The sequence below is a fragment of the Camelus dromedarius genome, chromosome X (assembly GCF_036321535.1).
Source record: "Camelus dromedarius isolate mCamDro1 chromosome X, mCamDro1.pat, whole genome shotgun sequence".
NCBI lineage: Eukaryota > Metazoa > Chordata > Mammalia > Artiodactyla > Camelidae > Camelus > Camelus dromedarius.
In genome coordinates, this window is record NC_087472.1 from 18,590,055 (window position 1) to 18,603,086 (window position 13,032).

Consider the following 13,032-nt stretch of genomic DNA (forward strand, 5'->3'; position numbering starts at 1 on the left):
GAAGTAAAAAATATGGTCTCTGCCCTTGAGATACTGCTGATTTTGTTGTAGAGACCAGATTCACATACTGGTAACAATTTGAGGTCAATATAGGGTCAGAATAACTAAGTGTTTAATTAACCTGCTTTCTTCAGATGCCGCTACCTGGCTGTCCAGCTGTCTCCTGCCATCCCTGTGTTCGCTGCCATGCTCTTCCTTTTCTCCATGGCTACACTGTTGAGGACCAGCTTCAGTGACCCTGGAGTGATCCCTCGGGCCCTGCCGGATGAAGCAGCTTTCATAGAAATGGAGATAGGTGAGTTTTCTAACCAGCTGGCAGTATGCTGTGCAGTGGGTGGCTTTGATTGGTAAGGGAATGGAATCCTAATAGTAGTTGCAGATTAACAGTCACTTCTAGCCTTTTCCCTCTAAGATCCTGAATTTGAGGTCGTGACCACCCTGTGAATAATGTGAGCTTCATGCTTCCCTGTGTTGGGTTGCATTTCAGGAGGGATTTGTTACCAAGGTCCTTCGGCACTATTCCCGAGAGGATTTAAAAAAAAATTTGGGGGGGGGTCATCAACTCATTTGATTTTTTTTATGAAAGCTATAAACCTTCTCTTCATAAAAATATTCTTATATGCATCACGTATGTACAATTTTGTGTGTAATTTCAGGGGTTCATGGATCTTTTGAAGCACATTCATGGGTTCCTAACCAAGAATTCCTGCTTTAGGGGGATACACAAGATGAGAAGGGACCACTGTGGTGCCAGGAACCATTGGAAATTCTAGGAATGGTAAAGGGAGTAGTTACAGACTCATTACAGTGCAGTCTGCAGCTCAGGGTAGGGTCCTTTGGGACAGAGGTAAAATGCTACAATACCCAGGAGCCAGGGTGCCTTCATGAATTGAAGCAGAACATCCCAGGGCTCAAGGAGGGGATATCCTGGGAGCTCATACTGGGAAAGAAGACTCTGATGCCAGTACTGGGAGGGACTGGGAGGGACTGGGAGCCCACCAGATCCAGCAACAGTGCCTACCTAAATTGTTCTCGAATCTGGTACCCAAGTAGCTAGAGTCAGCATCCACATAGAGTAAAAGACAGGGACCCAGGACTTGGAAGACTAACAGCTGTGCCAGTGGAGCACCAGTCTGTGGTTAGCTTTTTGTTCTTTTACGTGCTTTGTTGTTGTTTTTGTTTGCCTAGATTTTAATATTATTTTATTTACTTAAAAAGACAAATGTATTGAGGTTCTAGTAGGTATTATATTACATTTATATATTATTTTTGAGAGAATTTACATTTGTATAATTATTATGTGCCTAACCAAGAAGATTGTACATCTTTCTATAATTTCAGACTGAATTTCATACCCTTTAATAAAATTTTTATAGTTTTCTTTAATTTCTATGCTTCTCCTATTGAGTTTATCCCTAATGTTTATATGAATGCTATTGTCAAAGAAATATTTTCTTGCAGTTCTACTTGATTTCTTTTTTTCCCTCAGCTTTATTGAGATATAATTGACAATGACATTGTGTAAGTTTAAGGTGTACAACATGTTAATTTGATACTCTTTTAGGGTGCTTTGAAAGCCTCCAAGATTTCATATTTCTTTTGTTTATTTAGCTGTGTTTCTCTTCAGCTTAGTGGATTTTTTTTTAATTTGGCCTGTTTTAGCTGCACCAAAGGGACATAGGTTTGTCTACATCTGAGCTCAAACTGCTTAGGGATTGAGGTAAGGAAGGAATTGTGGGCAGGAAACAGAGGTGAAGTGTGTTGGCACAGCTGAAGTTTGGGGGAGACCTGGGCTAGTTAGGAACAAGATAGGAAGGGATAGTTATGAGTGTTGTCTTTTCTCCGTCTGGATTATGCCTTTAGCATCCCCTTTCCATTCACATATAGAGGAACTGAAGGTCAAGGCAGTGCCTTGACTTTATCTTGTGTCTCACAGCAGGCTGTTAGCAAGGTTAGCTCTCTTTTGCCAGATCACTGGGCCTAGGCCCCGGCTCGAGCTGTCATGTTGTGACCTCTGCTTTTAGCATGTTTCTCTCAATAGAAGAGTGCATTCTTGAGTTCATATGTATGTTTTTGTTAGCAAGTTTCTGTCAACTTAGATTCAGCCCTGTACGGGGTATGCTGTGGGCCAGGGCTGGTTGGGGGAGAGAAGACGTATGATTTCCTTGCATCATAGCGCGCCTCATGGGGAGAGTGAGCCGTGAACTCTATCTCCCAGGTGCCCTCATGGAAAGCACGTGCAGAGGAATGTTAAAGTACATGCTGGTACTTCTATCATCCTCTAAGGACTAGCTATCCTCATCCTTTTAAGACTTGTGACACACTGTTATTGTTTGATTTCACAGCATCCACTCCACTCCGCAAAAAAAGGAAAAAAGTTCCATATGGCAGATATTTTTAAAATCAAAGTGAATTGAAAAAATATTCTGTTTTTAGAATTATTCTGCACAGCAAGGGTGCAATGAGACAGGCACTCTCATATGCTGCAGAAGGGCGGGTGTGCAAATTGATACAATCTGTCTGGGAAGCAGTTTAGCAATAAGTAATATGGGCTTTAAGGGTTCATACCCTTTGACCCAGTAATTCCACATCTCTCAGGGTTAGTAAAGGAAATAATCAGAGATTTTCACAAATAACTGTGGAAGGATTTTTAATGCATCATTTTTCCTTTTTCCTAGCTATTAATGCCGGCAACTTCATATATTACTGCTCAGACTTTAACATGTTTTTCTTCTTTTCTTGATGTTTTAGAAATTAATTTTAACATGTGAACATATTCTTTGGGAAAGGAAGAGGGAATTAGGATTGCGGTGGAGATCAAAGGGGATTAACCTTCATCTGTAATGTTTTAAGTTTTTGCATACAGCATCATTTAAATAGCAAAATACCAGAGGCAACTTAAATGCCCGGTAATATGGAATGGTTAAATAAATTGCAGCACATGCAGATGATGGAATATTATATTGCCAATAATGATGTTTTCAGAAAATAACAACCATGGGAAAATGCTCACTGTATAATGTTAAGTGAAAAATACAGGATATAAAATTATATTTATAATATAATCTCAAATTTTAACAAAATCATGACTGTTTATCTATTAAGAGAAGACAGAAGAAAATACACCAAAATGCATAAATATCCCTGAATTGAGAGACTGTCAGTGATTTTTGTCTTTTATTTAAATTTTCTGGGTTTTTTCCAAATGTTTTACAATAAACATATATTACTCCTATTTTTAAGTAACTGTTTTCCTGATTCTAAGTATTTCCAGTCTTTTTTTCATGCCTGTATTTTACTTTTGCAAGATAAAATCCTTTGTACGTGTTCTTTTTTAGTGTACATTTTCATTTTGCAATATGTCATGAATATTTTCCTGTGTCATTTAAAATGTGTACATCATTTAAAATGGCTACATAATATTCCATCCCCTGCATGTATCATAATTTGCTTATCCAACCTCCTATTATGACATTGAGGTTATTTTCAGTCTTTCACTATTAAAAGGGACTCTGTGACAAATATCCTGTATGTCTCTTTGTAATTTTGGTAAGTTCCTAGAAGTACACATATTTAAAATTTTGGTAGTCACTGTCATATTGCTTACAGGTAATGTATAAAAATACCTTCTCCTCATCCTTACTAACGCTGGGTATTTTTATTCTTTTTAATATTTGTTAATATAAGAGGTGGAAATAGTGTGTTTGTGTTCATTTTTATTTCTTTGATTATCAGGAAAGTGGATGTTTTCATTTCATATTTCTTTAGCCATTTGTATTTCTTCTTTTATGAGTGTTTTCCTTTGTAATCAGCCAAAATTTTGAAGAAACACTTTTTCACATGTACACAAAATAATTGCATGGCACTCGGTGGAATTTTGGGAGGATATTCTGTGATGGTGAGAGTCTAGTCTAAAAATACCAGTCTGGAGAAGACAGTGGTCCTAGGGAACTTTTGATTACTCCCATTGCTCTTGTAGAGGTAGTGAGACTTTTGGGCTCATATAATGGCTAACAGTGACGTTACCTATCTTTACTGATCTACAGAAGCTACCAATGGTGCGGTGCCCCAAGGCCAGCGACCACCCCCTCGTATCAAGAATTTCCAGATAAACAACCAGATTGTGAAACTGAAATACTGTTACACGTGCAAGATCTTCCGGCCTCCCCGGGCCTCTCATTGCAGCATCTGTGACAATTGTGTGGGTGAGTAAAACCAAAGAGATTTTCTCTGGGGGAAAGGCTGAGTTAAAGAAGAGGGTCAGGGTGATTCTTCTCAAGAAAAATCAGTGGTGGGTGGGAAGATAGATTTAGATAGGAAATAAGCTAGATTTAGTTAGGAAACTTTAGATAGGAAACAAGGTTCTGAACAATTGTCAATCAGTGTACTACCGTAGATCTGATCGTAATTGAAATATATTCTACTCTAAAATTTAAAAAAACAACCTCTTTGGCAAATGAGGAAATAAACTTTACTTGTTTTTCAAATCTCAATTTTCCTCTACTGGATCTGTTTCCAGTGGAACCTGTCTTACATAGGGGGAGGAGACTCCTAGTCCACTGGAGGGCAGTATCGGGGAAGGAAGGGCTAAGTAAGTAGTGTTCCTAAGAAGAAAATTGCTAGCATTTATTGAATTCTTGTTATATTCTAGGCACTGTGCTAAGTGCTATCCCTTTCTCTCATTTAAGACTTGTAAGAACCCCATAAGATAAGCAGTATCCCTGTTTGACAGATGAGGAAATAGGTGAAGCACCTTTGTGTAAGTTCATATAATTAGTAGGAGATGAAGCTAGAATGGGTCTGATTCCAAAACCCTCATTTCTTCTTTCTCTGCTTCTGCTGCAAGGGTGGCGATTGTATGTGTGCATAATACAGGGGTCTGTGATTCTATCTGCATATATGTGGCTTGGTTGTAATCACTGCCTAATGTATGCTGAACCCTGGAAAAGAGAAAAAGACAGGCAGTAAATATGTCTATTGATAGGCATGTATGTGCAATTCCTTATATTATCAACGGGCATCCTTCCAGCATTCTTTATATACGCCACGGAGCACGCCTGAGTACATTGCTTTCCTCTTATTAGCCAGTTCTTTTTAGGTTAAGGTTGGGGAGATGTATCTTACTTTATATGGTAAAAAGCTATATGTAGATAGGATTTTTATAAATTGAAAGTCATTTTAAATGAGCCAGGAAACTTGATATTTCAAGAAAGTGTGATGTGAAGGTTTTCATAAAGAGTTCCCTCTCTTTATTAGTATTCTTAACTATAAGGAATGCATACAAATTGATTTTTTAAAAAAAGAAGCACTAACATTTCAGTAGAAATATGGACAGCAGATAAAACAGGAAATGCAATTACTTAGTAAAAATGTTCATCTCTACTGAAAAATCAAAGAAATAAAAATTAAAACAGGATCTTTTTTAATCTAGAAAATTAGCAAGGAAAACCTGATAATGCTTAATCTTACACTGGTAAGAGTGTAAATTGGAACAAACTTTTTGGAAGGCAGCATAGTAAGATTCATAAAAGCCTTAAAACATGTATACCCTTTAATGCCAGTGACTCACTTTCTCGGGATCTAGCCCAAGAAAATAATCAGGGATGTGATGAAAGATTTATGTATGGATGTATTTATCTCTAGATTATTATCATAATGAAAAATTGGAAAGAACCTAATTGTCCACCAGTACATAAATGGTCAAATAAATTGTGGGACATTCATACAGTAGACTTTTATGAGAAAAACTCATACCAGAAAGCTAAATGAAATAAAATAGAAGATAGGCTGTATTTATAGTGTGATCTCAGTTACACATTTTAAAAATACAAGTATATATAAAGAAATATGCAAGGAGGTACTCCAGAATGCTTATTGTTTGTTATCTATAGGTTGTGGGGTTATAAGTGATTTTGTTTCCTTCATTAGAAAAACATTATTTTCAAGTTTTCTACAATGAGTATGTACTACTTGTATTATCAGAAAAAGATGTGATTTATAATACGGTAAAAATATATCTGTATAAATCTACATTTTCCGATTTTTTTTATATGGTAAGTTTACTTATAGTAAGGCTATCTTCCCTTTTCTGCAAAGATATATTGTAGCCCTTTAACCAGAAGAGGCACCATTCTTAGAGTCTTATTTTTTGGTTGGTACATGGCTCACTGTGCTTTAAAAATGATATATTTTATTCTTTGTGCTTTTATGATTCATTAAAATAGTACATGTTCATTGTAGAAAATATGGGAAGTACAGAAAGTGTAAATAAAACTTAATCCCAAACTTACTCTCCATTTTGCTATATTTCCTTCTAGTCTCTCTCTTGTATGTGAAATTGGATCACACATAATAGAGTTTTTAGTCCTGCCTTTGTCACTTAACGTTATATCCTGAGCATTTTTCTGCATCTTTAATCAATGTTTTTTGAATATATTATTTTTAATGACTGCATAATCCATCATATGGTTATATTCTAGTTTAATTAGGCAGTCTCCTACCAGTAGATATTATTCACAATTCCATTTTATTCATTATTATAACGCTGCAATCAAAATTACTAAATTTAAGGACGTGACAAGATTTGAACCTTCATACATTGCTGGTGGGAATGTAAAATGGTGCAGCCACTGTGGAGAACAGTTTGGAAGTTCGTCAAAAAAGTTAAACATAGAATTATATGACCCAGCAATTCCAACCCTGGAACCTTGGGTGTATACCTGCGTTAGTCTGGTTGGGGTGCCATAACCAAAATACCACAGACTGAATGGCTTGAGTAACAGAAATTTATCTTCTTGTAGTGCTGGAGATTAGAAGTCCAAGATCGAGGCGCCAGCTGGGTTGATTTCTGGTGAGGCTTCTCTGGCTTGCAGGTGGCCACCCTCTTGCTATGTCCTCAGAGGACCTTTTCTCTGTGCTTCCGCACTTCTTGTAAGGATACCATTTGATTAGGGCCCCACTCTTATGACCTCAATTGACTTTAGTTACCTCCTTAGAGACCTTGTCTACAAATACAGTCACATTCAGGATTAGGGCTATGAATTTGGTAGGGGGACATAATTCTGTCCATAACAATACCAAAAAGAATTGAAAACAGGAACTCAAACATACTTGTACATCAGTATTCATAGCAGCCTTGTTCATAATAAGCAAAAAAGATGGAGATAATCCAAGTGTCCATCAACAAATGAATGGATAAACAAAACGCGGTATATTCATACAATGGAATATTATTCAATCATAAGGAGGAATGAAGTGCTGGTACATGCTACAACATGAATGAGCCTGAAAGCGTGCTAAGTGAAAGAAGCCGGACACAAAAGGCCATATATTGTATGATTCCACTTAAATGAAGTATCTAGAATAGGCAAATTAACAGAGACAGAAAGAAGATTAGAGGTTACCAGGGGCTGGGAAAAGGAGAAAATGGAGAGTTACTGTTTAATGGGTAGTGCATTTCTGTTTGGGGGTGATGAACATTTTTGGAAATAGGTAGTTGTGATGGTTGCACAACATTGTGAATGTAATTAATGCCACTGAATTTTACACTTTAAATTGGTTAAAGTGGCAAATTGTATGTTTTATATCTTTTACCACAATAAAAATTTTAATAAAAATTAGTGAACTTAAATTTCTGTGCACATCTCTATTTCTTCATGAGAAATTATTGAAAATGGAGTTATTCTGCTGAAGGGGTATAAGCATTATTAAGGCTCTTGATACATTTGACCAAATTGCTTTCCAGAAAGGTTCTCTCAATTTATACTCCTACAAACAGTGTATTAGAGTGTACATTCTACCCCATTCTCACTTATCCTGGATATTATTTTTTATTCTTATTTTGATAGGCAAAAAGGTATCTTATCGTTGTATCAGTATTGCAGAGTTATTAGTGAGTCTGAAAACATTTAAATATCTGTTTATATGGTATTTATTAGCTGTTTTGCCTTTGACTATTTTCTTGAAGGAGTATTTGTATTTTGTTATTGATTTGTAAGGACTTCTTAGACTGAGTTACAAAATTTACATACATTCCTTTGGATTTTTTTTCTCTTTAACTTTCTTCATAGTATTTTTAACATACATGAAATATTTTTTAAAGTGTATGGAGTCAAATCTATTTTTCTTTGTTGTTGATGTTTTCTTCCTTTACTTTTTTTTCTTCCTTTACTTTTATGCTGAGAAAGTCCTTCTCCATACAGGAGACAAATGTTCATCTATTCTTTATGGCTATTTTAAGGTTTCACTTTGTTTTTTCATTTAACTCTTTAATTCGTCTGGAATTAATTTTCATAAATAGTGTGAGGGGAAAACGATCTAACCTTATTTTCAACCAAGTAGCCAATTGCCGCCGAGTTGTTTGTGGAATAATACTTCCTTTCACCGCTGGTTTTGTAGCACTGCCATTCTCAGACTGTAAATTCTTGTCTATTCTAGAGTCTTTCCATTCCATTGAGCTATGCCACACCATTTAAAGTATTGTAGGTTTATATTTTTTTTTACTAACTGGAGGTTAAGAAAAACCACGCTACTCATTTTTCAAAAATTTCCTTGGCTATTTACACCTATTTGTTCTTCCTGTAGTTAGTAGATGCACCTACTAAGATTTTTCTTTGGAAAAGCAAGGTTTCTGCTGTTACCTGGTGGTGAGACAGATCACTTAACCCCTCCGTGCCTCAGTTTCCTCATCTGTAAAATGGAGAAAAAGATATCTTTTTTTGCCCAACTTCCAGGATGATTGTGGGGATCAAATGAGATGGCTATGAAAACATTGTGAAAAAATGAAATAAAAACCAGTGGTTTTTTTTTTTACAATTGAAGTAGGCAGTGTTACTAGGGGTCTTTGAATTAGGTATTAAGTGGATGACAGGGTTGTGCTTCATTTTGGAGGCTTTGGCACTGGACTCTCTCTTTCTCCCACAGAGCGCTTCGACCATCACTGCCCCTGGGTGGGGAATTGTGTTGGAAAGAGGAACTACCGCTACTTCTACCTCTTCATCCTTTCTCTCTCCCTCCTCACGATCTATGTCTTCGCCTTCAACATCGTCTATGTGGCCCTCAGTGAGTATACAGGGCAGTGTCGTTGTCAGAGAGTTCGGGGGTGGGAGAAGACTTGAGGACAGCTTAGGGGAGTGCTTCCATGTCCTGGTGGGACTTTACCATTGCAAAGGCGCCTTAGGACCAGTAGAACTGAGCACTGCTATCTGCTCTTGAGCAGGGCTCTAAACCCAGCTCACATCAGTCAATACTTACTGAGTATGCTGGCCACCTCAGTGGCCCTCTGCTGGGTACCGGGACCACAATTACTAGTCTGTACCTAGAGTACTAGGCATTTCTGAGGTGATCCCAAAGGTTGGGGATGTATTTTTGACTGTATGTGTCCTCTCCTCTACCTTGTAAGACCTGCCTTGTGTCAGGTGGTAGAAGGGGTTTTGCCAGAGAATGTCTTTTAGTAGCTCATGGTCTACTTTGGAAGACAGAAAATATACACCTGTGTGTCTGCACATGCACATGCACACACACACACACACACACAAAACAGCCCAAAAGCAGATGAGATGTGGAGTTAAAGCAGTGGTCTTAATCAAGGCAGCTTCCTGGGAAGAGATGAGTTCTGAGCTGGACTTTTGAACAATGGAGAGATACAGATTGGTGAAGAGAGAGGATTTTTCTTGGATATTTCTGATTTCTTTCATCTATAAATGAATATCCCCCTCCATGCCTGTAGCTAGAGGCTAGGGAAAAGGGACGGGAGCTGGATGCTTGGCTTCTGCCTGATCTCTAGTCCAGTGTTGGGTCCTACATTGGAAAGGTGAACCCTTTAGTCAAGGGAGTACCAGCTTGGAGGTGTGAGTCCTTTGCCTGAATGAGGGCTTCTCTCTTGCCAGCTTGTAACTAGGGATAGGGAGGGAAGAAAGTGAGTCGACACTAGGATAAGTGTGTATTTGTTACTAAAGTTACTAATCTTTGTCTCTACTCCTCCTCCCAATTTCACAGAATCCTTGAAAATTGGCTTCCTGGAGACGTTGAAAGAAACTCCTGGAACATATCCTCCCTTGGCAGTATGTCTCTGGGAAGCCCTCTTAAACTACTTTTCAGTGTGCTTTCTTTCTGCGGTTCTCCACCGTCTCATTTTTCAGATGTCAGAGAATGCCAACGTCTAAAATAAAAAAAAAAAACGTCGCCTTAGTGGTAGCAACCAAAATGGAAGATGGCCAGGGCTTAAAGGGAGGTCTTTCCTTCACCCTTGTCTCCACTGCCTCCCTCCTGAGTCATTCTGATCCCAGGCTCAGCCTTAACTTCTCTAGTGGGCTGCAGTTTGCTCTCAATATAGCTTTTGTGTCACTTACTGGAAGTCCTACCTTCCTGTTACAGCTAAGGCTTATTTTGTACAGCAGTTACATTTCTGAAAAGGAGATTCAGATGAGATTTCTATAAATCATACTCTGTTTTTTCCCACCAGTTTTTTCTTTTATAAAGTATGTTCTTTGGTGTGTTTCCCATTGGCAGTGGTGGCCAACATTGTTTAGCTTTGGACTGCTCCTAAATGTACCCTTCAAAGAGCCAATGACAAATAAGCAGAAAAACACTTGAATACACTAGAGATGTTAGAGATCTACTTGTAGTGAATAAACAGAGGTCCTTTACCTTTCATAAGGGATATAGCCAGCGAGTTTAGAATTCATCTGTTGTTACATATGGATACTTGGCCATTTGTGATATATGTTCCGAGGAGTAAAGATGGTGTGACTGATGCCTTGAGTATGAACTGAGGCATCAAGTCCCCTGGTGTGGCTTCTTCAACGTTCCTTAACATCACTTCACTGTTCTAGAAGTTCTCATTTGCTTCTTCACACTCTGGTCCGTCGTGGGACTGACTGGATTCCACACTTTCCTTGTGGCTCTCAACCAGACAACCAATGAAGACGTGAGTCAACTTCTCTCCTTATCATGTGTTCTTCTACCAAAAGCCTAGTCTCCAATTACCTGCTAGAGAACTCAGTCTCCAGGGCTTGGGAGGTTGAGGCAGGCAGAAACCGGGTATGAGAGATTGATAAATCGGATGTGTGGAAGAGAAGGCAGACTGCTTTGTCTGGAGCTGAGTGCCTGTAGGGAATTAGGAAGAAAAGATTGAATGGTTGGGTGGGCATGAGGTCTTCAGCTGTTCATAGGTCCTTAAAAGCTACCTGCTGCCTCTGGACTTGGAATGGAGAGGGACAGTTGCACTGAGTAAATTTTTACCTTTAAAAAGTTACCAATTAGCACATATTCATTGTAGAAAATCAGAAAATACAGATGAGCAAAAAATAGCAAATAAGTCCCCGTAATTTTACTTCCTAGACATCACCTTTGTTAGTGATATGATCTATAGGCTTTCTAGACTTGTCTAGACTTGTTCCCATGTTTGTTTATGTGAATATATTAGGTATTTTTAAATGGAAATGATACGTAAATGTTCAGTTATCTGCTTTTTTCACTCTATTGTGAATATTTTTCCATGGCTATGCATATATTTTTTTTTCTATTGTGGTAAAATACACATTACATAAAAGGAACCATCTTAACCGTTTTATAAGTGTACAATTCAATGGCATTTGTACACTCACATTGTTGTGCAACCACCACCATCATCCATCTCCAGAACTTTTTCATCTTCCCATGCTGTGTGTATTTCTTCAGCGTAATGTTTAATATAAGCTTTGGCTGTTATCTTGCAGATCAAAGGCTCATGGACAGGGAAGAATCGTGTCCAGAATCCCTATAGCCACGGCAACATTGTGAAGAACTGCTGTGAAGTGCTGTGTGGCCCCTTGCCCCCCAGGTACTCAGTGAACAGGAAGGTCCCAGAACTCCTGGGACAGGCAACTCAACCCAATCCTGTCACCTGGTCTGATGCATTCTTCTGAATGTGACTTCTTGGTGTCAAGTCTTCCCAAGGATTGTCCCTTGATGCCATATCTATGTGGACCGTAGACCATGGGCTGATTGTTTAAGGATGACCTTTCATTTTTATTTCATCTGTTTGTTCCCTCCTTAATATGGTATTCCCTGGTTTGTGGAAGAAAAAGTGAATGGAAGACAGGAGATGTGTGCTAGGATCAAGCTAGACTGCCAAGAGCAGGTTTACGTTTTCCAGCACCCACAGGAAGGTTCAGTGGGGTGAGTGGAGAGGTAGATGCAAAGTGCTTTGTTAACTCTCCTATCTCCTTCAGTGTGCTGGATCGAAGGGGTATTTTGCCCCTGGAGGAAAGCGGAAGTCGACCTCCCAGTACTCAAGAGACCAGTAGCAGCCTCTTGCCTCAGAGCCCAGTGAGTGTTCCTGACTTTTTAATACTTTAAGACTGAGTCAGTAATAGAAGGGGTAGGCTAAATTTATACCTTAGAGATATAATTAGGCAGTTTTGTGTCCAGTGACTCCAGCTTCCTTGTCTCTGCTTCTGCCCTGACATTACCTTAAGATCTTTGTGCCCTTGACATAGATTAAGATCTAGACATTTCTAAAAAAAAATTAAAAACAAAAGATCTAGTCATTTCTTCTACATCCTGTGCCAGCCACTGTGTTAGGTGCTAGGGATACACCAGTGAACAAGGCACACGATGCCCCCACTCTTAAGGAGCTCATTTTCTAGTGGGGATGAGACACAAGAAGACAGGCTATTTGTCAATGTTGTGAAAGCACCTTGATGAGGGAAGCATGAAATGCTATAGGAGCCGTGATAGGGGCCAGGGAAGTGGGTTGGAGTTACTGGTGTGATTACTTTGGTAGAAGGGAGCTTCCTCACTGGAATATGTAAATGTTATGAAAACTCTCCCAGTGTCCTGCTCAGATATGCCTTATAAAGTATGTTCCTAAAAAGTTATTATCTGAACTTTCTTTTTTTGTAATAGCTCTATTGAGATAACAGTTCAGATACCGTAGAATCCCTGTTTAAAATGTAGGATTCACTGATTTGTAGTATATTCACAGAACTGTGCTATCATCACAACAATCAATTTTAAAACATTTTCATTTCCCCCTAAAAAAACCCTGTA

General features: G+C 38.5%; 1 protein-coding gene across 2 annotated transcripts in view; it reads left to right on the forward strand.

The window, feature by feature from the left end:
- Positions 1 to 13,032, forward strand: part of ZDHHC9 (zinc finger DHHC-type palmitoyltransferase 9) — a 28,918-nt gene that overhangs the window by 11,851 nt on the left and 4,035 nt on the right. For both annotated transcript variants that reach the window (XM_064482734.1, XM_064482733.1), the window contains 7 exons: positions 135 to 295; positions 4,047 to 4,205; positions 8,923 to 9,060; positions 9,997 to 10,043; positions 10,823 to 10,927; positions 11,718 to 11,821; positions 12,213 to 12,309. In XM_064482734.1, coding sequence (XP_064338804.1) covers positions 135 to 295; positions 4,047 to 4,205; positions 8,923 to 9,060; positions 9,997 to 10,043; positions 10,823 to 10,927; positions 11,718 to 11,821; positions 12,213 to 12,309 — 811 coding nt within the window. The remainder of the gene's footprint in view (positions 1 to 134; positions 296 to 4,046; positions 4,206 to 8,922; positions 9,061 to 9,996; positions 10,044 to 10,822; positions 10,928 to 11,717; positions 11,822 to 12,212; positions 12,310 to 13,032) is intronic.